General features: G+C 38.2%; 2 protein-coding genes across 2 annotated transcripts in view; one reads left to right on the top strand and one right to left on the bottom strand.

The window, feature by feature from the left end:
- The window catches only part of Zw10 (zw10 kinetochore protein), a 36,951-nt gene extending 16,892 nt beyond the window's left edge, over nucleotides 1-20,059 (bottom strand). Inside the window, exons 1-9 of the mRNA XM_076843762.2 lie at nucleotides 19,900-20,059; nucleotides 18,023-18,157; nucleotides 12,226-12,327; nucleotides 11,774-11,851; nucleotides 11,459-11,618; nucleotides 9,974-10,126; nucleotides 9,421-9,612; nucleotides 4,089-4,252; nucleotides 3,044-3,226 (exon numbers count right to left, since the gene is read on the bottom strand). Coding sequence (XP_076699877.2) covers nucleotides 3,044-3,226; nucleotides 4,089-4,252; nucleotides 9,421-9,612; nucleotides 9,974-10,126; nucleotides 11,459-11,618; nucleotides 11,774-11,851; nucleotides 12,226-12,327; nucleotides 18,023-18,157; nucleotides 19,900-20,004 — 1,272 coding nt within the window. The 5' untranslated portion in view covers nucleotides 20,005-20,059. The remainder of the gene's footprint in view (nucleotides 1-3,043; nucleotides 3,227-4,088; nucleotides 4,253-9,420; nucleotides 9,613-9,973; nucleotides 10,127-11,458; nucleotides 11,619-11,773; nucleotides 11,852-12,225; nucleotides 12,328-18,022; nucleotides 18,158-19,899) is intronic.
- A 4,860-nt stretch (nucleotides 20,060-24,919) lies between these two features.
- Cldn25 (claudin 25) lies at nucleotides 24,920-25,609 on the top strand. Its single transcript, XM_076843761.2, has one exon. The coding sequence runs from the start codon at nucleotides 24,920-24,922 to the stop codon at nucleotides 25,607-25,609; it is 690 nt and encodes a 229-aa protein (XP_076699876.2).
- Nucleotides 25,610-27,942: the final 2,333 nt, after the last annotated feature.

The following is a 27,942-nucleotide window of genomic DNA, read 5'->3' as shown; positions in this document are numbered from 1 at the left end:
TTTTTTTTCTTTTGGGAAAATGAGAATATTTAGGGGACTGTTTTAGAACTTATATATAAGACTATGAAAAGTAAACTGAAATTATTTTAGAAAAGCCAAAAAGAGCTTTTCAAAGTTGGGAAATTTAGGGCTGGGGATATAGCTCAGTTGGTAGAAGGCTTGCCTCGCATGCACAAGGCCCTAGGTTCAATCCCCAGCATCACCAAAAAAAAAAAAAAAATTCAAAGTTGGAAAATTTAGATTTCATTCCAGGATCTAAATGCCAAGAGCAAGAACCAGGACAGAATTCTGGAGCAGTAGTTGTTAACCAGGGACAATTTTGGCAACATCTTGAGATACCAGCATCCAATCAATTGAAGACATAATTCAGGGATGCTGCTAAACATCTCACTAGACAGCCCTGGCCTAAAGGAAGCTACATATTAGTACACAGGTACAAAGGGAAAATGTAATTTCCTAGAATGGCAGAAAAAACTGAATAGGGGGCTCAGAGATTATCTAGTTCAATTATATTACATTACACAAGAGGAAAAAGAAGTTCAAAAGGATTAAAAGATCAAGCCCAGGACAGGCATGGTGGGGTACACCTACAATCCAGGTTATTCATAGGCTGAGGCAGGAGAATCACAAGATTGAGGTCAGCCTGGGCAACTGAGTTAATACTGTATTTTAAATTTTTTAAATAAATAAATAAAAAGAGTTGGGACGCAGCTCAGTGGTAGAGTACCCCTGGGTTTAATCTCTAGTATCTCAAACAAAAAAAGATCATCAAAACTAGAGTCACAGAGTAATGAGCAATTCATTAATAATACTGCTTACATCAAGAAGCTGTATAGAGGTTACTGAGATATACTAATTCACTTAACAAATATTGAGTGAATAGATTAGCAATTAGTACACAGAGGTATGTGCCAGGAACTTTCACTGGAGATAATGGCAGTAAACAAACAAACAAACAAACAAAAAAGTCTCTCATGAAACATACTTCTTAGAAAGGGACAAATAATAAATATACAAAATATTGGCTGTTATGTAACATGAAGAAAAACAAAGCAAAAAAAGGGCTTAGGAAATAGGTGGCAGTGATAATTATTAAAAAACAAGTTAGAGCTGGGTGTGCTAATGCATGTCCATGTCTACAATCCCAACTACTCAGGATTAGGTAGGAAGATCACAACTTCAAGAATCTCTGGGCAACTTAGTGAGACCCTATCTCAAAAAGGGCTGGGGATAAAGCTCAGTGGTACAGCGCTTGTCTATTATGCACAAGGCCCTGGGATTTAATACTCAGTAGCTCCCCCTCAAAAAAAATAGTGGGGTCAGGAAGGACTTTAATAGAAAAGTCATGACAGGCATGATGGTACACTCCTATAATCCCAGCAGCTCAGGAGGCTGAAGCAGGAGGATCAAGAGTCAAAGCCAGCCTCCACAACAGTAGGCGCTATGCCACGCCATGAGACCCTGTCTCTAAATAAAATACAAAATAGAGCTGGGGATGTGGTTCAGAGGTTGAGTGCCCCTGAGTTCAATCTCTGGTACCCCCGCTATCCCCCACAAAAAAATAGAAAAGTCATGTGGGTATCTCCAATAAAAATGTTACAAGCAGAGGGAACAGGAAATTCAAAAATTCTGCCTCTAAGTAGAGACCTGGCACATTCAAGCATCCCTATGAATCCAAGTGCCTGGAACAGTGAAAGAAAAATGCATAACAGATGGAGTTAACCAGGTGTGGTGGCACACACCTGCAATCCTTGGGAGGCTGAGGCAGGAGGAGAGCAAGTTCAAAGACAGCTTCATAAAAAAGCACAGTGCTAAGCAACTCAGTGAGAATCTGTCTCTAAATAAAATGGAAAAAAGGGCTGGGGATGTGGCTCAGTGTGGAGTGCCCCTGAGTTCAACACCCCATACCAAAAAAAAAAAAAAAGAGATGGAGTCAGAGAAGACATGGATCACATAAGGCCTTGTAGGCCACTGGAAAGTAAGTGGGTCTTTTTCTAAATTAGATGGAAAGCCGCTGAATTTTGGTAAGAATGACATAATCAGGTACTATTTATTTTAAAAGAAACCCACAGCACAGTTACTAGCACTGAATAGTTTTCAGCTCTCATAACAAAATTACCTGAAAATGTGTTAACATCTGTGGACTTCATATGGCTAATTAAATAGTTCATTGAAACAAACATGAGAACAGGGTACCAGAAAATGAAGCACGGCAAAGAAGGGATTAATAACAAACCCAGTCCCATTCAGCAGAAAAAATGGCTGAGAATCTATTATTAAGGAATTGCCTCAGTCTGTCTTAAATCAAGTAATAACTTGCACTTAACAAATATTATTTTATATAAAAACAAACAAAAAATGCATAGAAGTATCTAAGGCCAAAGGAATAAGTTACTCTTAATGTAAATAAATTAGTCCACTGCCCTTGCAATTAATTACTTAAACCCTAATGTTTTACGTTTATAAAAAAATATAAATTTTTAATTTTTATATATATACGGTTTTTTTAAAAGTTGTTAATGGGCCTTTATTTTATTTATTTATTTACTTACTTACTTATTTATATGTGGTGCCGAGAATTGAACGCAGTACCTCATACATACCAGGCTTATTCTAATGTTTTAACTGCTTTACTTCTTATCTTCAAAACTAGTCCCCCTCTATTAGTTTAAGAGATAAAGTCATCATTTTCACAATAGGATACAACCTCTGAACATAATAAAGTCTAAGTATATATGTCACAAAGCTGTGAACTTAACCCTGAAATAATAATCTACTAATTTCAACAAAACTAATCCATTACATTTATGTAGGCTTTTTCGGTTTATACAACACTTTCAAATGCATTATCTTTCTGGACCTCACAATTCTTGATGAAGAAGTAGATATCAGGACTACTTTAAAGAGAATAAAACTCACACTCAAAAGATTAATAATTTGCCTCCATAAGCCCAGCAACTATCATACTTACTCTCTTCCACATTACCACACATGTCTCAAAAATGAGCTGATTCCTAAATATAATGTAGTACAACCCTGGTACCTTCACAGTGTTGTGGATTTCAGAGGTCATTAGGTTTCTAGCTGCCACAATCACATCCTGGCACTTTTTGTTAGCAAAATGAGAATTGATATTACGAGCATATTTCAGCAAATCAGTAGTATCTCCTTTTAAAAATCTCATCTCCTTTAGGGCATTTTCAAATTCTTCAGTGGACTGTATGATCTGGAAGAAGAAAGCATAAGAAAAAGAAAAGAATCATATGTAGTCATCCCTCAGTATGTGTGGGAGATTGGTTCCAGGACCCTTATCAGCTACTAAATTCTGTTGACATTAAAGTCAAAAGGGAACAATATTTGCATATAACCCACACACATCCTCCTGTATACTTTAAGTCATCTCTAGATAACTTACAACAATACAACATAAATGCTATGTAAATAACTGCTATACTGTATTTAGGGAATAATAACAAGAAGAAAAATTTGTACATATTCAGTAGCAATCAAAATTTTTTCCAAACATTTTCGATCTGTAGTTAACCGGTTGAATCCATGGATGCAAAAACCACAGACACAAAGAGTCAACTGTACAAATATTCCATTTCAATGTTAAAATTTCAAACCCAACACACAGAAAAAATAAGAACCAAATGGTCATTTAGGTCTTAAAGCAAACCATCAGTCACCAGGTTTAAAAATATATAGTTTTCCAGTCTTAAATCTATTAGGAAGAATATCTTCAACAGAAATTTGACTCTGGTAAAGGTGAAAAAATCTTTAAAATAAATATACCTTTTTTAATTCAGGGAAACACTAAAAACAAGCCAACAAGTGTCACACAAAACCTACTATAATTGATACAAGTATAAAAAAAAAAACTTTAAAAATACACTTAAATAAGAAAACATACTTCCTCAAAGAGGCAAGAAGTCAGAAAAGAAATGGAGTTATAGAAAATTTGTTTCTACTCTGTATTTATAATTTTTTTCAAGATATAACCAAAGAATAAAAGATCTGAAAATAAAAGCAAAGCCAACAGCAATCAATAGTGTCCCAAAACCTTCTACAATATCTCTGCTCTTTACCTCTTCATATTGCTGTAGCTTGCTGCTATTTGTTGGAATAGAATAAACCAAGCAGTTTTTGATGAGACACTCAGACAAATCCTCCCAGATTACATCACCAAGCATCTCAGCCAATATGATCGTAGATGGTTTTTCAATTTCTAAGTCAGTGTCAAGAGGCAAATCTAAATTCAAAAAACAAAGGTTTTAAATGAGAAACCATTTACAATCCTCAGATATTTTTAAGCTGCCTAGTTTTCCAGAAATCTTTCATTTTAAGATGATGGGAAAGAAAACAGTCCAGATAACTCTATGCCATCTCAACTATGTTGTACAATACATGACATACAATTATGATTTTTATTTTCACTGCTCAACTGAATTTTGTGTACTAAATCACTGCTCATGCTCTTTAAAAAGGTACAAGCCATCTACATTGTAATCACCTACTTTTAAGCTACTGATCTGATTATATGACAAACAAAAGATCTGCACTCAAAAATTAAAACTAGAGTAAAATCCCACTTTACTAATGAATAAACATACTTTTTCATCTCTGCATAGGATCTCTTTATCTTAAATAAATTATCAACAAATACTTTAAAGTTACATCTAGTCTACTAAATATATTTCAATGCCTCCTCTCTAATTATCTCATGGTAGTGTTACCAACACATTTTGAAAATGTTATATTTAAAATATCCTATTAATTGCCAGGTGTGGTGGTGCACATCTACAATCCTAGCAACTCAAAAGGCTGAGGCAGGAAGATTGCAAGTTTGAGACCAGCCTCAGCAACTTAGTGAGGCCCTAAGAAACTTAGCGAGGCCCTAAGAAACTTAGCAAGACCCTGTCTCAAAATGAAAAATAAAAAGGACTGGGGATATGGCTCAGTGGTTAAGTACCCCTGAATTCAATCCCCAGAACTGAAAAATAATAAATAATACTTAAGAATATTGGCTGTTGAGCCAGTACAAAAGGCAGAGGAACAATAAATGGGACCAGCTATTTTGGATCTAGTTCTGACTTGTCAAGAAAGACTCAGAAATAAAAATCTTAGAAGATGACCATATTACCTTCAATACTTTGTTATATCTAAAGTTTAGGCCTACACTGTCCAATACACTAATAACCAGTCACAATTTGCTACTGAGCACTTGAAATATGGCTAATATTACTGAGGAACTATTTTTTTAAAAAAACTTTAATTAACTTAAATTCAAGTTTTCAAATGGAACAGGGAGCCTTGTAGTAATGTACCTTTTTTATTTTTTTAGTACTGGGGCTTGAACCTGGAAGCACTTTACCACTCAGCTACATCCCCAGTCCTTTTTTTTTTTTTTTTTTTTAAAGAGAGAGTGAGAATTTCTTAATATTTATTTTTTAGTTTTCGGCAGACACAACATCTTTGTATGTGGTGCTGAGGATCGAACCCGGGCCGCACGCATGCCAGGCGAGCGCACTACCGCTTGAGCCACATCCCAGCCCCCAGCCCCAGCCCTTTTTGCTTTTTATTTTGAGACAGGGTTCCACTAAGTTGCTTAGGCTGGCCTTAAACTTGTGATCCTCTTGCCTGAGCCCCCAACTCACTACGATTAGAGCTGTACACCCTCATGCTTGGCTTAAAGTGAACAATCTTAAGGAACATTTTCAGCAAAATTAGTCATTTAAAATCATAAGGATCAACAAAAAAATGTGATTTTTACCAAGATCTAAACTTTTTAACTTTGGCCAGTTACAAAATGACTTGAATTCTTATGCCAAAAGAAAATAATTTTCAGATGAAGAAATGACAAAAGAGGGCTGGGGATGTGGCTCAAGTGGTAGCGCGCTCGCCTAGCATGCGTGCAGCCCGGGTTCGATCCTCAGCACCACATACAGACAAAGACGTTGTGTACACCAAATACTAAAAAATAAATATTAAAATTCTCTCTCCCTCTCTCTCCTCTCTCTCACTCTTTCTTAAAAAAAAAAAAAAAAGAAATGACAAAAGAAACTATTATGTAAGTTTTCTTCATTAATTATGAGGAAAATATATTTTCAAACACGTGAAAGAGGAGCTAGGGATATAGCTCAATTGATAAAAGTGCTTGTCTCACATGCATAAGGCCCTGGATTCAATCCCCAGCACCTCCAAATAAAACCTAAGATTTTTTTGGGCAGGGGGGAAATACCAGGGATTGAAGTTGGGGGCACTCAACCACTGGGCTACATCCCCAGCCCCATTTTGTATTTTATTTAGAGACAGATCCCACTGAGTTGCTTAGTTGAGGCTGGCTTTGAACTCGTGAACCTCCTGCCTCAGGCATGTGCCACCGTGCCCAGCATGAAAGATTTTTAATTAAGCCAGCATAAAATATTGCCCATAAAACAAAAGATCTTTCTAACAATATCAAAGATCAACTGATTCAATTTGTGAAAAAATGCAAATACTTTTCTTTAGCTTTAGATGATACTTTATAGATACATTTTGTCTAAAAGAACTTCCAAATATACAGAGAAATGCTGTCAATTCACAGCCAACATCAATCTTATGGCATATATTTTTTAAATCTTTCACATTTGTCAAAGAAAAATTTCAGTTAGACATGAAAAAATTAGTTTCTATCACAACAGTGTTCCAGTGCCATGTTGGGTTAAAAAAAATATCCAGGTTTACTGGAATCTTAAAACAAGATACTGATGATTTCCTTATTATTTCATTCCACTGCATGATAAATATTTGTGTTGGAAGTTTTATTCTGAAACAGACTATATGAACCATGTAACAAACATAGCTGTTAAAATCATTCAGTTTATAAATATGCAAAGATTATAAATTATCCCTGGTTTAAGGAAATGTCAAAAGAAACAGAAAATATAATGGATCCTATGCTCTTTAATGCTCATTAGTTAAGTTTGCAAGAGATTTAGAAAGATTTATTGCACTATTATCTTCAATATTTTCTTAAAAGAAAAGGAATGCTTGCCAAACACTTAAATAATCTAAAATACAAAATGGCAATGTACTGTTTTGCTACTGATATCACATTATATATAAATAAAGTATATGTAAATTTTCCAACTTATATATAAATACACAAAGGACTGAACTGTCCCCACAAAATTCATATTTTTAAGTCCTAACACCCAATGTACAGTATTTGGAGTTTAGGGCCTTTAAAGAGATAATAAAGGTTAAATTAGGTCATTATGGTAAATTCCTGATTCAATATTACTGGTGTCCTTAATAAGAAAGAGACACACCAGAGATGGGAGCACACTGAGAAAATGTCATATGAGGCACAGCTAGAAGGCCACAAAACAAGGAAAGAGGCTTTAGGAAAAACCAAACCTGCCAACAACAGAAGAGAAATAATGATAAGGGCAACTTAAAACTATGTAATTAAAAAAAAAAAAAACTAAAAATGTTTATATTGGTAATAATATGTAGATGTATTGTAAAGAATATGAAAATCCAACTTGTATCACAGGAATAGGACCTGATCTGGATGGTTCCATGTAAAATAAATAACATTCAGTAAAGCAGATACTGCAGGGAAACATATTTTGAACAAATTTTTAAAGAACTACCCTGAAAATTAAATTTGCCTTTGGGTAATAGTATTTAGTACAGATGGGTGATGTACAGATTTTAAAAAACAAAACAGAACACTTCCAGGTACTCAGAGTTGCCCCCAAAGCAGAATGGAATACCTCAAAAGGAAGTGAGCTTCCTCTCACTAAAGATGCTCAGGGTACTATCAGACCAACTGAGGGAATGATAAAGAGGAGAGTAAAGCAGAGATATCTGGATTTAATCGGCTCTGATTCTTTCCAATTCTGGGGTGCTTTAAAACTCTGTTTATATCTAATAAAAAAGTTGTTTTTGTTTTATGGTACCAGGGGAATTTCACCACTCAGCTACATCCTCAACACTTTTAATTTTTTATTTTTGAGAGAGAGTCTCGTTAAATTGCTGAAGTTGTCCTCAAATTTGCAATCCTCCTGTCCCAGCCTCCTGAGTCACTGGAATTAAAGATGTACACTATCATACCAGGCTAATAAATTTTAAATTGCATTTTTCCCCAAGTAAAAAACCTAGGAACAAGAAAACTACCTTGTACTATTGCAGCTTATATAAGGCTTAGGATTTTTTTATTTCGTCCTGACAAAACTTTACAAAAGAAGCCAGGTGTGATGGCGCTACTCAGAAATCTGAGGCAGGAGGACTACAAGTTTGAGACCAGCCTGGGCACCATGACAAGAACATTCTCAAATTTTTTAAAAAAAGGAGAGTGAAGATAGAGATTTTCTCAATGGTAAAGTGTCTCTTGGTTCAATCCCTAGTATTGCAAAACAACAATATAAACCATGCAAAGACTTTCTTGCTTTACAAACGAATTACATATATATAACTAAACAGTATATGAGTGTCCAGAAAGTCTAAAAACAATAGCATTTTGTGTGTGTGTGTGTGTGTGTGTGTGCGCACGCATGCACACCTTGGGGTTGAACACAGGAGCATTCTACCTCTAAGCCACACTCCCACATCACCACATCCCCAGTCCTTTAATTTATTTACTTATTTTCTCCTTTTATATTGAGATAGAGTCTCACTAAGTTGCCCAGGCTGGCTTCAAACTTATGATCCTGCTGCCTTAGCCTCTAGAGTCACTGAGATTATAGGCATGTGCCACCATGCCCAGCTACAGCCCTTTTTAATTTTCTCCAGAGTCAGAACGTTGGCTAAACTATTCAACAAGACAATGAGAAAAGCAAAATGAAGATAAGTCAAATTGATTTAAAAAAAAAAAAACAACAGTAATAAAATAAAACATCAAAAAAAAACTTTACTTCTAATAGGATGATAAATAAAATAAACTGATTCAAAGCAACAAAGAAACTGGTTATTCCTAATGTGAATAAACATCTAACCAATAGGCTAAGCTGAAATGTAACTTATTTTTTATGTTAAACCCAGTTTGTCTGTTTACATCAGATTAATGGAATTTTCCCACTGAAACTTGTAAAACATTTAGTTAATATCTCCTCCTGTAATTAATGCAAGATTCCCAAAATGTAATGTTACTAGAAGTTCAGTAAGAAAATTAGATCCTGGCATTTAACTAAATTACAAATACAGAATCTGGTGGTACCACTGATGACAAGACTTGTCAATATAGAGAAGGGAAGAAATGCAAAGTAGGCAAGAAATAAGAAGGTAATTACTTTGTTCCTTTGGCATCACTTACTTTTGATCCTCCCTTCATTCACATTACAGGCATTTCAACTTTAAAATAACATAATATTTACTTTATAAAACAATATTTGTTTTTCCAAAGTATAAAAGCACTATTTTGGGGATACACACCTAGAAGCTGTTTCTGAAGCACTTCTAGCACGAGTTGGATCTTTTCAAAAACTTCGGATGGTGATGGATGTTCCAAGTCAGTCACAAGAGATTCGAAACGAACAATAACTATATTAGGCTGGCTTTCTATCACTGCATAAAGGGATGGGCAAGATGCCAAAGGCCTAAGGATATACTTCAGCAGCATCTGACCTAAAAATCATATGAATATTCACCAAAAATCATGAGGAAACTTCTAAAGAGTAAACATGCAAAAAAAAATCTATTATCTATAGAGTTCATCCTCAAAACCAAAATACATATACTATGACTTTGTGCACTACAAGTATTCCCACTGAAATTTTCTGATTTTAAAAAACAAAATAAGTAAATAGAAACTAAGTTTTTCCTAAAGGAAAAAAGAAAAGATACAAGCCCTTTTTCTCCTTTTAATGAATCATGAGGCAAAACACTGTCATAAATATTCTCCAGAATATACTTTATAATCTTGTCATCCTTTTAACACTAGGCCTCTTGTGCCTTTAATATGAATGAAACAAGCCATATGCTTTACCGAATGATTTAAGCTTAGTGTGTAGTTCTCCAAGGATAGAAAATGCCAACAAGACAGAACTCATGGATGGCATAAGGGTCTTCTCCTCTTTCTGGGATTGTTCAGTACACAAATGAAGTTCTGTTTGCAGGCAAGATTCTAAACTGCTGGTATCTAAGAATAAAGAGAAAAAAATATCAGCTGCTTGAGCAATACATGATCTCACTTCTACTCCTCAAAGCCTATTCTCCACTGAGATTTCTAAGCATGTAGTTTCATTACAATATATTTTAATACAATCAAATATTAATTATGACATGCATGTCACTGGCATCACTTTAAAACAGGAAATTTTTTTTGGTATGTCCAGAGAAACAAATTAATTGTAAAAGATGACTGCCTAAAATAAATGCTTACTAAATATATACTGAATGACAAACTGAAAGCAAAGAACAAAAAATGAGTTCCTAGTTCTATAGACCTCCTTTTCTATGTTCTTTTATTTTGGTACCAGGGCTTGAACTCAGGGGCACTTGACCACTGAACCACATCCCCAGTCCTATTTTGTATTTTATTTAGAGACAGGGTCTCACTGAGTTGCTTAGCACTTCATTTTTGCTGTGGCTGGCTTTGAATTCATGATCCTCCTGCCTCAGCCTCCCAAGCCACTGGGATTACAGGTGTGAGCCGTTGCACCTGGCTTCTGTGTGCTTTTTTTAACAAGAGATATATCTGCCTGGGCTGGGGTTGTAGCTCAGTGGCAAAGCACTTGCCTCACACCTGTGAAGCATGGGTTTGATCCTCAGCACCACATAAAAATAAATAAAAGGTATGCTGTCCATCTATAACTACAAAAAAATTGTAAAAACAAAGTTACTGTGTCCATCTACAACTAAAAAAAGATACACCTGCCAAACAAGTTGTAATATTGTGACAAAAAGCCCAATATACCTGCCATCTTTTCAGCCTACTTGTAAGCAGAATCCAAAATTGTTTTCCAAAATTACTTCCTTCAAAATACTCATATTTCCCCCAAGAACTGAAAAAGAACTGAGCCAAACCCATCTTCTACCCATAGTCCCTCTTGCTCTGCCCCTCCTGCCTTCTTTCCTCAGCAAGAGAGAATGGCTAAATGGTTTCCTTAAGCTTTCCATCCAAGACAACTGCTGGGATTAGTTCTGTTGATATAGGTACATTCTATGAGGCTATAAGAAACTTCGCATGGTCTCAAACTACTACCTCCTTCTCCACCCCACCCTTACCATGTAGACCTTAACCACTAATCATTCATCCTCACTTTCCTACAGAAGGGGAAAGAAAGAAAGGTGGAAGGAAAGTAAAGTGAGGGCACTTCAGGGACTCCTTGTTTATCATAAGGTTTCAACATAGACTTGGGGGACTAATAACTGAAACTTCACCTTCCAATACAAAATATTCAGAATATATTCAGAGTTCAAACTGGTTCTGGCAGATTAAGCAAAGCAGTCCACCTGAGGTCAGAAGCACCTTTTGATGATGGGAACTTCCATACAATCAACTTCTGCCACTCTTCTCCAAGGTGATAAAGTATGTTCTGTTTCTGTATTGTGAGCTCCATGCTGAGAGATTTCAATATTTTTAAATCAAAGCATTTTCTGGATTTTAATAACTTCAAACATTTCTGTGCCTGGTAGTGAAATGGAAGCATTGTTAAAATACTCCACCTGGACTCAGAAAAATTAAGAGTATATTTGTATAATAATAAAGAATACACAGAACACAACGTATACTAAGAACAAGGATAGCACTAATTGGTTATGTTTTACAGAAAGCTTTTAGTACCTCTTCCAGGTGTTGAGCAGCAGTGACATATTTCTTCTCTGTTAATGCACAATTATATTCTTCAATAGCAGTAGAAAACTGAAAAGAGAAGTCCAAGTTATGAAGTATTTTATTGTATAAGCCCTAGTATTTCAAGTCTGTTTTTTTAAAAATATGAAAAAAGCAGGGCACAAAGGTGCTTGCCTAGAATCCCAGTGACTTGGGAGACTGAGACAGGAGGATCATGAGATTGAGGCCAGCTGTGGCAACTTAGTGAGACCCTGTCTCAAAAAGTAAAAAGAACTAGGGATGTAGCTCAGTGGTAAAGCACTTCCAGGTTCAATCCCAACTGAACCCATAAAATAAAATACGAAAAAAAATTTTGGTCAGGAAATATGCACTGAACAATGAGAACTGGAAAAAAATTATTTTCTCACCATCAAAACATTAACATTTGAGCTGAGTTTACCAACCTCTTGTAGCTGTTTAAGCAAACTCAGGACTACTGAGTCTCTTTCCAACTGTTGTTTCAAGTCTGAAAATTCAGCAGTCGATACATGAAGATCACGACGGACCTAATTCATACATACAAAATAAGTACTTTTAGTGGCAGATGTCATTCAAGGAAGAAGTTATTTTGTAATCAATAATATTAGCAAATTATTTTTAAAAATAAAAATAATCTCTCGCTTAAAAAACAAACTTTTAAGCTATACCATACCTAAGAAATAAAACCTTTACAGCTAATCAATAAGCTAGTAGGTCAATATAATTCATGTTGAAATTTAAATACTAGTCTCAATTGCAGTAAAATCACAGAAGGTATTGAAAGAGAACTTAGAGGTCCACTTAGTCCAAACCTTTATCCTGTGTAAGAACACCCATCCCACATGATCCCAGTGGTGCATGCCTATAATCCCAGCAACGAGGGAGGCTGAGGCAGAAGGACTGCAAGTTCAAGATCAGCCTCAGCAACTTAGCAAGGTCCTAACCGACACAGTGAGACTTTGTCTCAAAAATAAAAAATACAAACGGTGAGGATGAAGTTCAGTGGTAAAGTACCCTAACAACACAACTTCCTCATGAGATTTTCTATTCTTAAACAGTTATCTTTCAGCAGATTTTATCCACTTAAATTACTAGTAAGGTATTCCCAGTTGCCAAAGTGATATCTGTAACTGAAGAGTTTTAACTATTAGAAAGATTTCTTTTTTTTTTATTATTTTTTAATCTTGGGGACGATAGTGCACACCTATAACCCCAGAAGCTCAGGAGATTAAGGCAAGCTGATTACAAGTTTGAATTTAGCCTGGGCAAACTAGAGAGAATCTCTCTCAAAATAAAATAAAAAATTATCTATGTTGGCATAGACTATACTAGGGTAGCCAGACCTTAGGCTGTAGAATAAGTTTGCTAACCTAAACTAATATCATTTTTTTTTAATGTATCTTGAGTCATTGCATTTCAAAGTCTTTTTTTCTTTCTTTCATTTTTTTATAATACTCTAGCCTTCATCTTAATACAATCTAACTGTGCAAGTCCATCTGGACATCCTTCAGGTACCTTAAATTTAAACATTCCAAATCTTCAACAAACACCTACTCTTTCTCTATATTCTCTATTTCAGTGAATGGTATATCAATGAGCTAGTTCCCCAATTATTCTTAACCCCTGAACCTTGCTTTCACTTGCCATATCAATATATCCCAAAGATCCTAAATCTTAAACGTCACCAAGATTTGTCCATTTTTCTCATCTCCCTTACTAATGACTTTAGATCAACAAACCATTTTTCCTGAATTATTTTAACAGCATCTAACACTCTGCTTTCCCATTTCCCAAGCTCATTTCCCTCAAGTACTTTCTTCAAACTGCATGCTGAATGGGACTCCTAAAATTCAAATCTAATGTTATTCCCTTCTTAAATTCCTCCATGGCTTTGACAATGCCATCCATACTACTAACCTAATACAAAGTACTTGCTTACTTTTCTAATCTCTTCTCATATCCCTTCCAATGCAGTTCATAAACATCGGTCATATGGAATATTTGCAGTCCTCAAAAGTGACAACTCTTCATTACCTCCATACCTCTGCAATGTTATTCCTTATGCCTACCTAAAATTCCTTATGCCTTCACTTGTGGCCTAACCACCTAATATTCAGGCCTTGGTTTGGAGACTATTTCGGGCGGGAAGCCATTCTTGGCTACATCTCCTCTAACTAGATTACTCTTTTTTACTACTGCATTACACTATTTTACTCATCTATATCTGAGACTTATCTTTGAAATAAAAACAATCTCATTAGCAATGATCACAGTATCTTACACCTTGCAGGTACTTAACAATTACGCCAAATATCTGAACAATTTTTCTTTGCAACATTTACTTACTAAATTTAATTCCCCTTCTTAAGCCCTAAATATGTATCTTTTTCCCATATGATGGGGGTTTAAATATTGAAAATGTCTCTTCCTAAGGCCTACTATCTTCAGTTTCTTGCTTCTTTCATTGTTCTTCAATGGTAGTATTCAGAATCTTCTCATGCAGACCAATCATCTTTCAAATTACAACAATCAGAAATGAACACATTTTGCCAGCTATAATCTGCCCACAAAAGGTACACAGAGCCCCCCCATTAATGTCTTCTTTTAGTCACTCCATCTTTTTTCTCTTTTTGGTACTAGCGGTTGAGTGGGGCAGTTGAACTGCTGGGCAGTTACATCCTCAGCCCTTTTTGGGACAAGATCTAAGATACTGAGACTGGCCTAAAACTTGTAATCTTACTGCCTTAGTCTTCCACGTCACTGGGATTACAGATGTCCACCACCATGCCTGACTAAGATACTTCACTTCTAACAGCATGGTCTAACATTGCATTACTAACTCACTGAACTAATAATCAATGAAATACAAATACACTCTGGGAATATTCTTTCAAATGTGCCACGGTTGTAAAGTAACAGATCTGGGGTGAGCAGTGCTGGTGATTGAATCCAGGGGAGCTCTACCACTAAGCTATATCCCCAAGCCTTTTTTATATTATTTTAAGATAGGTTCTCACTAAGTTGCAAAGGTTAGCTTCAAACTGCAATCCTCCTGACTAGGCCTCCTGAGTCACTGGGATTATGGGTGTCAGCCACTGTGCCCTGATTTATTTTTATTAAAAACACTAATTAGGATGATTAAAATGATCATGAGTGATTGTTAGGGCTTCTAACAGACTTTCTATGTAACCAATTCATTTGTGAGTCAAGTTCTACACAGAACTTTAGAAGAAAACATTTGTTCTTTAATAACTATCACACAGGGAACACTGTCCTGTTTCTTCTTGATGGTAAAGACTTAGAAAATACCTCAACATCATGATTTTGGTATCAAGATCCCTGAGAAATAATTTTATAGAGACACTTAAGGTTAGATTTTGTTTAAATATCTAGTATCAGCATGTTTTCTTCCAAATGCTATTTTATTTATTTATTTGTTTATTTATTTAGGTACTGGGATTGAACCCAGGGGCACTTAACCACTAAGCCACATTCCCAGCCTTTTTAATTTCTATTTGAGACAGGGTCTCGCTAAGTTCCTTAGGAACTCTTAAGTTGTTAAGGCTGGCTTTGAATTGCAATCCTTCTGCCTCAGCCTCAAGAGCTAATGGGATTACAGGTGTGCACCACTGCACCCAGCTATAATGCTTATTGTTTCTAAAAGAAAACTGCAGGGAAAAAAATCCTGGTGAGATAATATATGAGCAAATAAATACTTTAAAAAGTATACTTTAAAAAGTTTTATAATCATTATTTTTATTGACGCATTATAATTATACATAATAGAGGAATTCATTGTTAAAGCAGATATTTGTTTCCAAATTGGCCTGCTTATATTTACTCCTGCTTACTAGAATGATGACAGGACCCCAGCAAACATGGTAAACATTTCTAAAATCTGCCAGACTCTACATAAGAATTATTTTAAGCGACTAGGCCCACAAATTGATACTGTACAAGAAGAGCACAGATCCTGTTTGCCCAAGGAAAGTAGCTTGATGGCAGCAAGTAGAGTGACTATGGTAGGCAAACCAAACCAACTTTCCAAGAGACAGCCAAAGACAAGGAAGATTGTGCTGAAGCTTCAAAGTGTTGAGGCCAGATACAAACCTAAGAGAATGCTGGCATTAAAACATGCATGTGGGCTGGGGATGAAGCTCAAGCGGTAGCACGCTCGCCTGGCATGCGTGCGGCCCAGGTTCGATCCTTAGCACCACATACAAACAAAGATGTTGTGTCCGCCGAAAACTAAAAAATTAAATATTAAAATTCTCTCTCCCCACCCCGCCTCTCTCTTTTTTTTTTTTTAAAGAGAGAATGAGAGAGAGAGAGGGAGAGAGAGAGAGAGAGAATTTTTTTTTTTTAATATTTATTTTTTAGTTCTCGGAGGACACAACATCTTTGTTTGTATGTGGTGCTGAGGATCGAACCCGGGCTGCACGCATGCCAGGCGAGCGCGCTACTGCTTGAGCCACATCCCCAGGCCCCCCCCCCCCCCCGCCTCTCTCTTTTTAAAAAAAAAAAATTAAAAATAAATAAATAAATAAAAATAAAACACGCATGTGGGGCTGGGCTGTAGCTCAGGGAAGAGGGCTTCCCTAACATGCGTGAGGCTCTGGGTTCAATCCCCGGCACCATATAAAAATAAACAAATAAAATAAAGACATTCTGTCCATTTACAACAACTACAAAAAAAAAAAAAAAAAAGATGCATGTGCTGGCTGTGGTGGCGCACACCTCTAATCCCAGCAGCTTGGGAGACTAAAACAGGGGACCACAAGCTAGAGGCCAACCTAAGCAACTTAGCAAGGCCCAAAGCAACTTGTGAGACTCTGTCTCAAAATAAATAAATAAGTTCTCTCTACTTTCTGATTATTATGTCCTGAACTTCCTTCCTTTACCACACCCTTCTACCTTGATGTTCTACCTCACCTTGGGCCCAAAAGTATGGAGCTGGCTGTCTATGGACTAAGACCTCTGAAACCATAACATCTCTACAGTAGAATTCAACCACAGAGGAGAATTACTAGCAACAGGGACAGGGGGTAACATTTCAACGAGAGCAAAATAGTAAAAATCAGGTTCACTGGGGCTGGGGTTGTGGCTCAGTGATAGAGTGCTTACCTATCATGTGTGAGGCACTGGGTTCAATTCTCAGCACCACATATAAGTAAATAAATTAAAGGTCCATTGACAACTAAAAAAAGAATTTAAAAAAATCAGGTTCATCATGGGGGTTAATACAATGTTCACAGCATGTTCCAGAGCCATGAACCCGAGAGCTCAATTACTTGAAGAGTTTAGAAATTGGTGGTGGTGGGTGGGGGGTCAATAAAATGGCTCCCTTGAAAAATAAATAAATAAATAGATGACAGATAGGGCTGTGGATATGGCTCAGTGGTTAAGCACACCTATATTCAATTCCCAATACAAAAAACAAAGTTTATTATTTTACAAAATGTTTCAATTCGCCTATAATCATTTTGTTTAACTTCCATTTACCAATAAGGAAAGTGATATCTTGAAAAGCTGTATAAAGCCAGGCACGTGACACACACCTGTTTTCCTACTGACTCAGCAGGCTGACATAGGAGGATCACAAGTTCAAGGCCAGCCTCAGCAACTGAGTGAGGTCCTAAGCAACTTAGTGAGACCCCACCTCAAAATAAGCAATAAAAAGGGCTGGCTATGTAACTCAATAGTAAAGCATACCTGGGTTCAATCCCCAGTACAGGAAGGAAGGATGGAAGAAAGGAAGGGGGCAAGAAGAGAGGGATGGTAGGAAGGAAGAAAAGTTGTGTGGAACTAAGTTGTCTTAGAAATCAGGAAGCTGAACTGCCTCCTTATAAACCTACCCCCAAAAAACAAAACTATTCTAGGAAAGTAGAGATATATGGTTCAATGGTAGAGCACCTGCCTAGCAGGTGCAAGGCCCAGAGTTCAATCCCCAATACTGCAAAAATTTTCAAAAATTGATAAAACATAGGCACAGTGGTTCATGCTTGTGATTCCTCCAGCCTCACCAGCGGCTGAGGCAGGAGAATCTTGCGCTTAAAACTAGCCTCAGCTAGCCTCAGCAACAGCGAGGCACTAAGCAACTCACTGAGACTCTGTCTATAAATAAAATACAAAACAGAGCTGGCAATGTGGCTCAGTGGTTAAGCATCCCTGAGTTCAACCCCCAGTGCCCCCACAAAATTGCTAAAAACAAACTATTCTTACCTCACTTTCTATTCTGGATTTCAGCAGGTCAATATCATCAGATAGTTTATCCACCTGGGTAACAAGGTCCTGTGCACTCTGCATACTAGGCAGAAATTCACTGTACTTCTTGCTGATCATATTGCATACCTCACCCTATAATATTAAAAAAAAAATCATAAACAGTGAGATGAGTAGGGAACTAACTCTGCTAACATTTCATAGCTCATTTTCTAAGAGTCATCTTGCATGTGGGAGTTTTCTTAACAGTTAACTCACAGTATTCACCTTCCCTCCAAGCTAATGAGCTTCTTTTAAAAACACATTTCTCCCACCTTTAAGTGGCCCGTACATTACCAAACATCAACAGTGCCCAAAAATTGTACAAATGCTGGAAAAAAGAAAGGTGAAGCCAGAAGTTCTCATATTGAATATATCAGACTGTATCCACCAATTTTAATCAGATATCTAATAGAAAAGTAAATGGATAAATGAAATCAATTATATGTATACCTCAATCTATTTTTATCTTCTAGCCTATGAAATTTTAAGGCCTACTCTCAAAACCCAAAATAATGAGCTTCATTATCTCCTTTAATTGAGATTATCTTTATAAACAATCTACCCTGCATTGAATTATTCAATGCTTTGGACAATACAAAAGTAAATATGCTTTTAACAAATTCCTTTTTGCTAGGAAAGATTCTATACACTGCAGTAACCAAAAAAAATGACTGAAACGTAACAGTCACAAAATCCTCCAGAAAAACAAATGAGAAAAATCACCTCTGGGATAAAATGAGGTTATTTTTAATGCAGGAGATTAATTTGAGATGGAAAATGAAAAATGGGTAGAAATACATTGAAAAATGGCAGAAAGATAGACGTAAATAATATGAGCAAAATCTGGGAACTAGAAAAAACAAATTGGGCCTGAGTGGACCATAGAAATTAATTTCAATTGGTTTAAGATTTAAGATGATAAAGGAAACTAGTCAAAGGAAATGTAGCTTAGGTCTAGAAAGATAGGAGTCTTGAGTGTCATAAGGTAGCTTAAATAGGCCCTTTCCATAACATTAAACAGTGGTGAAAACCCCTAAAATCATGTAATGGAAATGTCAGTGATAGGTATACTTAAAATTTTAGAAACCACTTTTATATGATCAAGAGTTGTTAAGAAGCGATCTATCTTTTGACTTCGTGGTGTGTGCCGAACTTGTTCCCTTAGTCTAGACTTAAGCAGGTACATAAAAGTTTTAATGAAAGTCACTGAAGATGTGAGCCAATACTGGCAAGGTTATATCAGTACAAAATGAAACTGTGTGGCCAAAAGCGGCAGGTCCATGTATAATAATGGCATAACCTTCAGCACGGCCTCAAGTACTTGGGGATGAAGAACAGTTTTAAATACATATTCAGAGTTCAAAAAGAAATTTCTGGGAGGAGGACGACGCAATCCTCCCAAAGCTATTATTTCCACCCACAAATGGAAGACTGGGTGGAGGAAATGGAACACTCACAGACGGGTGACTGGTCTGGTCCTCTGTCCATCTCAGACGCTCCCTCCTGGCGCTTCCAGCTCCACCTCCCACTGTGCCTGGTCTTTCCCCAGCTCCTTCCCCCGGGAGCACCCGTCCCCAGCCTAACCACTCCCTGACCCTCGCCAAACACCACCCCTCCTTCCCGCAGTCCCAGTCCTCCTCTACGCCGGGCCGCCCCTGGACTCGCGTCGGAGCGCTCTCCCCAACCCACACGCCTCTCCTCCACGCAACTCCCCCAGCCGGACCTCCCCGGTTGGCCCCACTTCGGAGACACCTGCTGTCTGTCCGGCTCCTCTCTTGTCCCTAAACATCCACCCGGCGCCCCTTTCGGGTCAGAAGGCGCCAGCCCTCACTCACCTTGATCTCCTCCACCCTCCGGGTCAGGCGGCTGATCCGGGTGCCGAGATCCTCCTTCTCCAGGCTCCCCGAATGAGCCAAAACCTCCGTCACGAAGGAAGCCATCGCTAACAAGGGAACCAACGCCGACGGGTCACTTTCTCACAGCCACCGCGGCACTCCAGTCCCGCCTGCAGCCTCCGCGAGCGGCCTGCCGGGAAACGCAGTCTGGCGGGGCCCCGGGCGCGGCGCGCCAGCGCGGGCCACACTACAGCTCCCAGCAGGCCCCGCGTCGCCCCGGGCGGAGCTTCCGCGGCGTTCCGGAATTGGAAAACTGAGCTGACGCGGTTTCCTCCTTAGCTGCATTCAAATGCTTGGTCGCTTCCCGCCGATTTTTTCCTTGACGAAATGAATTTTTTATTTATTTATTTTTTTAAAATCTAAACCAGTCAAGTGAACCTTCCTCAACTTCACAACGTTTAGAGGTGAAATAATCTAGCTGGAAGACCCCAGGAGCCCATCTTGATCCTTCTCGTCAGATATTCCCTTTCAGTGCCCCCCGGAGCGGTGCGTGGACGTGGAGTCGCCTCATTATAAATAAAAGGATATTTTGCAATTGTCCTCGGCATTTGTAGTTTATATTATATCTATGCGCATTATATTGCATTTGTGTGACACATTACAGAATTGTAATTACTTAGGTATAAATAACTTCAATCTTTGTGCACTAGAACAAGATACTTTACTGTGTTTTGTTTTTTGTTTTGGTGGTGATGGAGATTGAACCAGGGGCGCTTCACTGCTGAGCCACACGCCTGGCCATTTTTTTTTTTTTTTTTTTTGGAACGGTCTTATAATATATAATATTATAATGCAGTAATAATATATAATGCAGTAAATTATTTCTCTGGGTGGTGGGCTTATAGTGTTTATTCTCTTTCCATGTTTTCAACAATAAACATGTACTGTTGGATTAAAATGTTATCCTTCTTGGGAAAGAAAAAAAAAAAAAGATATCTTAGGAGAGCTAACCTCAAGTAGGCACTGACTCTAAGATTCCTGCCAATTTTATGTGTCTGTGGGACAATTTGCTTATCCTAGTGAAGCAAGGGCAATTTTCTGTCCTGTATGCAAAGGAAAGGTAACCTGGATTGAGAAAAGTTGCTGAAGGACAGATGTAATATCTTGGGATGGGCCAATCAACTTCCTTTTAGTAGACTTGTATGCCTTAATTTGAATTCTTTTTTTTTGGTACTGGGAATTGAACTCAGGCTTTCGGCCACTGAGCCACATCCTAGCCCTATTTTGTATTTTATTTAGAGACAGGGTTTCACTGAGTTGCTTAGCGCTTTGCTGTTGCTGAAGCTGGATTTGAACTCTAAATCCTCCTACCTCAGCCTCCTGAGCTGCTGGGATTACAGGTATGCTCCACCAGGCCTGGCCTTACTTTGAATTCTTAATGTCACTAATAATAAATGCCCAATGACATAGAAAGACCTACAGATAAAATTTCTGAAAATTTGTATTGCATATTTATTGAGCAGTTACTATGTGGCAAACACTGTGCTAGGTCTGGAAATCCAAAAATCATGAATAAATAATCAGAGGAAAATATGATATTTACTGTTTTGAAGGTATATGAAGGGATGGATCCAGATTTACTGGAAGCTAAATCTTATACAGTTGCAGGGAGGGGGAGGACTCCTTAAGAAAAAGAATATAAAATAATATACAAAATTAGGTTCAGTCTTACTACCCCTTAGCAAGGTGCAAAAGGCAGAGGAAATATTGAAGGAAGGTACCCAGTCTGGATGAATCAGGGAATTTTACAGAAAGGAGGAAGCTTTTGAGAATCCAAATAAGCGCTAGTTTGCAGTTGAGGTTCTCTGATCTTCTTTCAGGAGACCAATCAATATAGACCTACAAACAACAACATAAATTCATGCCTCTCCTCAGGTATAAAGACCACTTAAAGGTGAAGACTTTGCTCAGAGTCCAAAGAAAAGAAGCAAGAACCAGAGGAAGAACAAAAAGCACACAGAGTGGATAAAGATTGCTATGTACAATCAGTGCAGGAATAAATGAATGCTTTAATAAATAAAAAAATAATAATAAATGAATGTTTTTTTTCTGTCACCTTACTGTTATGGTTTGGGATACAAAGTGTCCCCCAAAGATTCATGTGTTCAAGTCTTGGTCCCCAATGCAGCAAAGTTTAGAAGTGGAACTTTTGGAAATAACTGGATCAATGGGGCTCTGGCTTCATCAGTGGGTTAATCCATTGATAGCTGAATGGACTATTGGGAAGTCATGGAAAGTTAAGAGGTAGGACCTAGGAAAAGAATAAGTCCTTGGACATGCCCCCAGGGACTGTATCTTGGCCCTGTTCTCTCCCTCTCTTTCCATCTCCTTCCTGGGTGCCACTACTGAATAGCTTTTCTCCACCACATCCTTTACCATGAAATTCTGCCTCACCTCAGGCCAAAGCAATGGAGCCAGCCAATCATGGCCTGAAATGATGAGCCAAAATCTTTCCTCATCTAAGTTGTTTCCTCATGTATTTGTCACAGTGGCGAAGATCTAACACACTGACTTCTTACTAGTTCACGTTTATCATGGGTTTATAGGTCTCCTTATTCACAAATTTTCACAGATCATCAGAAAAACTGCAGAAAAATCAGGAGCAATGTTAGGATTCCTCCCAATCTATCATGGTTCACACATACATGGCATATCTGTATTATGGAAGGAAAGTATCAACAACTCTTGCCATGAATAGTACAAGCAGAGAACATTTCCAAGTTTGTACATGTTATTAAAAAAACAACAGAAGGAGGCTACAATTTGAAAAGACATACTATGTATTTCAAAATAGTCACTTTGGAGGCTGGAGATATAGCTTAGTGGTAGAGTGCTTGTAGAGCATACATGAGACCCTGGGTTCAATCCCTAGCACCATGTACATACAATTCTTTGGTGGAGAAGAGTGTGACTATGGATGAAACAAAACTGTTAAGAGCAGATAATTTTTGAGGCTGGGTGAGATATGGGATTTATCCATTATTCTACTTTTGCATATGTTTTAAATTTTATGAAAACATAAAAAAGAGCATTCCAGATGCTGCTGCTTGCCTCCCTACCCTGTGCCATTGACAATCACTGGCATACCAGACTACCTCAAGGCCTCAGTTAGGAAAAGTCAAAACCTTCCTTTCTCAGGAGGTGCTTTCACTCTGCTGGCTGCCCACACCTGTGCTTTCACTCCATATTTAGTGTATTGTGTGAAGTAGGCTAAACCATGAGGGGAACACAATTGGTCAGACATTTGTGACTTCAGTAAAATAAATCCTGGTTTTCTTCTGTTTTGCCATAAAGACTAACACCAACATGCTGTTTCACCGGTAGGCAGGGAAAGGGCAGAAAAATCACCACTGCAGCTGGGGACAAGAACGTGAAACTTCCAAAGTCCAAGCCCTCGGCCTCAGGTGTGGTATCTGTTGCCTGCTAACCAGAATTTGCAGTTATCTAATGAGGCTATATGGTGGCAGTGTGAAAATGAAATACAGATAAAGCATCCAGACCAAAGTCTGGCATTTAGTCATACTGAGTAAATGCATATTATTTCCTTTCCTCTTCAATCCTGCTACTTGGCAGCAACAACAAGCAAGAATGGAAGCTGGTATGATTACCATCTGTTTATAGCAGCCTTCCTAGCAGGAGCAGCTGCAGCTGCAGCCCCCTGGGAAGGAAGCACTTCCCTTCAGGTATGTCTAGGTAGGTAACTTGAACTGGAAAAATTCTAATTTTTTTAAATGACAATATTTGTGGGCTTTCTGTTTACAAAAATATTAAGTGAGTCAGGCATAATGGCTCAGTGGTCAAGAGCTCCTGAGTTCAATCACCAGTACCAAAAATAAATAAATAAATAAATAGATAAGAAGGGCTGGGAATGTGACTCAGTGGTTAAGTGCCCCTGGGTTCAATCACTAGTACAAAAAAAAATTAAATAATAAATTCATTAAATAATACATAGAAAAGCACAAATAAATAAAAAGCTATCCATAATCCTACTATCAATATAAGCAGGGTTAACTTTTTATCTGATAAACACACACATACATATCATGTGTCTTACATATACACATATACCCTTTTTATAAAAATGAAATTGCATTCTGTATGATTATATACTATTGGTCATCTGTTTTCCTCAGTTAACAACATGAATGGGTGATATGTAGAAATACATTCTGCAGTCATATATAACTAAAAAGAACAAATGAAAAAATATTTTTTAAATAAAAACAAAAAAAAACACAGTGATGCCACCAGATGGACTTCCATGGAGTTGCTGGTGCTGAGAGACCAAGCCAATCATAAAAAGCAATTGCTAGCACTTCAGAAACCTATGTTACAAGTTTTCTTAATCACAAATATCCATTTAATTAAAATGTGTAAAATAAAGAAAAACAACAACAACAACATTAAAAATCCTTTTCATGTCATTAAAATCTCTTTTATAGCATCACTTTAAAATGACTGCCTGGTATTAAAATATACCATTATCAACAACATTTCAACAGACATTTCATAATTATTTGTATATGTTCACCAAAAAAACTAGATAAATTCCTAGAGATAGGGTGCTGGATCAAAGTTTGCACATATTTAAAACTATAAAACATGAAGTCCGATTGCCTTCCAAAAAAGATTAAATCAATGTATACCCCAGAACATTTTTCTTGAGATCTCAGAGATGGGGAGTAATTTTAAGTTTATGAACTATTGATGGCTTGCCATATGGCTTTTTACCTTTCATGAGACCCTCTGCCAGAATCCACACCTACGTCCTATCTTGGACACACCCCCTAAACCCAAACATTGCTAAGTTCCTGACACCTGCCTCAGCTGCTGCCTAGAAAACTAATACAGGAACCCTCTACAAATGTGCAAGGCTTTCCACCCCAGTCTCCTAAAAATAGTCCCTGCCAAGGAGTCCCTGAGGCACTCATACTCCTTTGCCTCTGGAGAGGAAACAACTATGGCCTGGAGTTTCCGTGGGAGAGTCCAGCTTGGGGGACTGCTTCTCTCTTTCCTTGGCTGGGTCTGCTCCTGTGTCACCACAATCCTGCCCCAGTGGAAGACTCTCAATCTGGAATTGAACGAAATGGAGACCTGGATTATGGGGCTTTGGGAGGCCTGTGTGAATCAGGAGGAAGTTGGCACGGTGTGCAAAGGCTTTGAGTCCTTCTTGTCTCTGCCCCAGGAGCTCCAGGTATCCCGCATCCTCATGGTAGCCTCCCATGGGCTGGGACTGTTGGGCCTTCTGCTTTCTGGCTGTGGGTCTGAATGCTTCCAGTTTCACAGGATACATTGGATATTTAAGAGGCGGCTATGCCTCTTGGGAGGATCCTTGGAAGCATCAGCTTCAGCCACTACCCTCTTTCCAGTCTCCTGGGTGGCCTACGCCACAATCCGAGACTTCTGGGATGACAGTATCCCTGAGATTGTACCACGATGGGAGTTTGGAGATGCCCTCTACCTGGGCTGGGCTGCTGGTATTTTCCTGGCTCTTGGTGGACTAATCCTCATCTTCTCCGTGTGCCTGGGAAGAGAAGATGTGCCTTCTCCGTGGATGGCCCATCCCACAGCCCCACCATCCTGCACTCTACCAGAGGAATTTGATGGCTCCTTCCACCTCACCCCAAGACCTATGAACCTGCTCATCTAGGACTGGCGTCTGCCAAGGAATCTCTGCAAAAAAAGAAATGTCAGTAGAAACCCTTCTCTTCCTTATCCTTTATCACTTCTTTTTTGCTCACCTACTTTTGGGGGAAGGTTGCCATCCCATCTGTTGAGAACTTGATTATCTTGGTGATACAGTGATCTTCATTTCAGAATGAAAAATTAAAGGTACAGTGTCTAACAAACATATTTATCTCATTTTGAGAGTTTATTTATATGAAAGTGCTTTCAACAGAGCACAATGGCACATGCCTGTTATCCCAGCAATTTGGGATCCTGAAGCAGGAGGATTACAACTTTGAGGCCAGCTTCAGCAACTTAACCAGGCTCTCAACAATTTAGAGAGATCCTATCTCAAAAAGGTCTGGGGATGTGGCTCAATGGTAAAGTGCCCCAGGCTTCAATCCACGGTACCAGAAACTATGCTTTCAAATTCATTAATTATATGTTTGATCCTTTTATTACTAAAAAATATATATATTACAAAGTTACATCCATCACAGAAAAACCTAGTGTGAAGAGGCATGTGTATATAGCTTGAAAAGATGACAAAAGTGCTTTGGCAAAGAAAAATGAATTTCTGACCCATATAGCACCTTAGAATGAAAATCTTTCTCAGGGCACAGTTCAAAAGGGATATTCACAATAGACTTTTGCTGTCTTATAGATTCTTAATATCCTAGAGGGATGATGGTAGCCTCCCTTGGGCTGGGACTGTTAGGCCTTCTGCTTTCTGGCTGTGGGTCTGAATGCTTCCAGTTTCACAGGATACAATGGATATTTAAGAGGCGGCTATGCCTCTTGGGAGGATCCTGGTTTCTGCTACATTGTGAAGCCGTATGAGTGCTCTGCTGTTATCCTCTCTTGAAGGTAATAATCAGAGTGAGAGACAGGGTGACCAATCCTTCTGATTTTCCTAGGACTTTGTAATTCCACTGCTAAAATGAGAAAAGTCTTGCGTACATTGGGACAAACTGTTTACCAGAGGGTGACTGTGTCCATTCCTAGCCAATGTGGATATGTATTATCACACATTTATCAGCTTCTTGAAAATATATTTAACATGTGCAAAATCACTTTATAAACCCCTTAAAATTTAACTCAATGTTAACAGACCTACCCAAGCTGTGGCTATAAATGAAGTCAATTTCCTAACAATAATCCCGGTTCTTGTTCTTTCCCACCTGCACAGATGGGCTCTTTCCTGACTGCCCGACTCTGGGGCCTCCTGGAGTATTTCTGCAGGTCCTATAGGAGGAGCCTCCTGTTGCTCCTAAACCTGTCTACTGCAATCACCCTGCATATCCACCCTGCTCCCCTCACTACCCCACTCCCACTCCCACTCCCATAATCAGATGAAGAAGAGTCACCACTGACCCTGTCAACAATTTAGTTAAGGGTGATGGTTCCCAGAGTCTCCAAATAGGTCATTTCTCTGGGTTCAGGCACACACTGGATTCCATACAGAAGTAGGAGACTTCCCTTCCCCAGCTGGAACTGAGCGTCAGGATGTCTCTTGCCTCTCAATAAAATAGCTTCAGCATCATGAGATAGCCACTACTCAAGAAGGAGTACACACACAAACAAATTTGCCTAAGTAGCCCACATTAGTATCCTCCTTAGAAAAGTACCACCTTTTTTCCCTAAGGAAATAGAGTCTGCAGAAGTACAACTTTATGTTCAGCAATTTTTAACTTTCTACCCAGAGCAGGTTTCTCTGGGATTCATAATTTCTCCGGAAAGGTTTTTTTCCTTTAGTATGTTCATTTGTATGCATCCACTTGACATATACAAATCCAGAGACAGGCATGGTGGCAAACACCAGTAATCCCAGCAACTCCAGAGGCTAAGGCAGGAGGATCACAAGTTCAAAGATAGCCTCAGCAGCTTAGCAAGACCCTGTATCTAAATAAAAAATATAGGGCTGGGGGTGTGGCTCAAGCGGTAGCGTGCTCGCCTGGCATGCGTGCAGCCCAGGTTCGATCCTCAGCACCACATACAAACAAAGATGCTGTGTCTGCCGAAAACTGAAAAATAAATATTGAAGAATTCTCTAAAAAAAATATATATATATATATAAAGGGCTAATAATGTGGCTCAGCACCCCTGGGTTCAAAGCCTGGTACCAAAAATAAATAAATAAATAGATAGATAGGTAGATAGATAAATTTTTTCTTAAAAATCCAGATATCTCAGATAAATACACCTCTCAGGACAAAGGCCAGTCTGCATCAAGGATTATTCTGGCCTTCCCAGGTAAGTCAGAAAACTGCTTTCAATGCCTGTTTTTTTCAGCTACCCCTTCTCAATAGTGACAAA

Source organism: Callospermophilus lateralis, chromosome 2 (assembly GCF_048772815.1).
Source record: "Callospermophilus lateralis isolate mCalLat2 chromosome 2, mCalLat2.hap1, whole genome shotgun sequence".
Classification (NCBI taxonomy): Eukaryota; Metazoa; Chordata; class Mammalia; order Rodentia; family Sciuridae; genus Callospermophilus; species Callospermophilus lateralis.
This window is presented reverse-complemented; position numbering and strand designations above follow the sequence as displayed.

Coding starts and splice junctions, on each gene's coding strand:
- Cldn25 (XM_076843761.2), top strand. CDS start 24,920: ATGGCCTGGAGTTTCCGTGGGAGAGTCCAGCTTGGGGGACTGCTTCTC.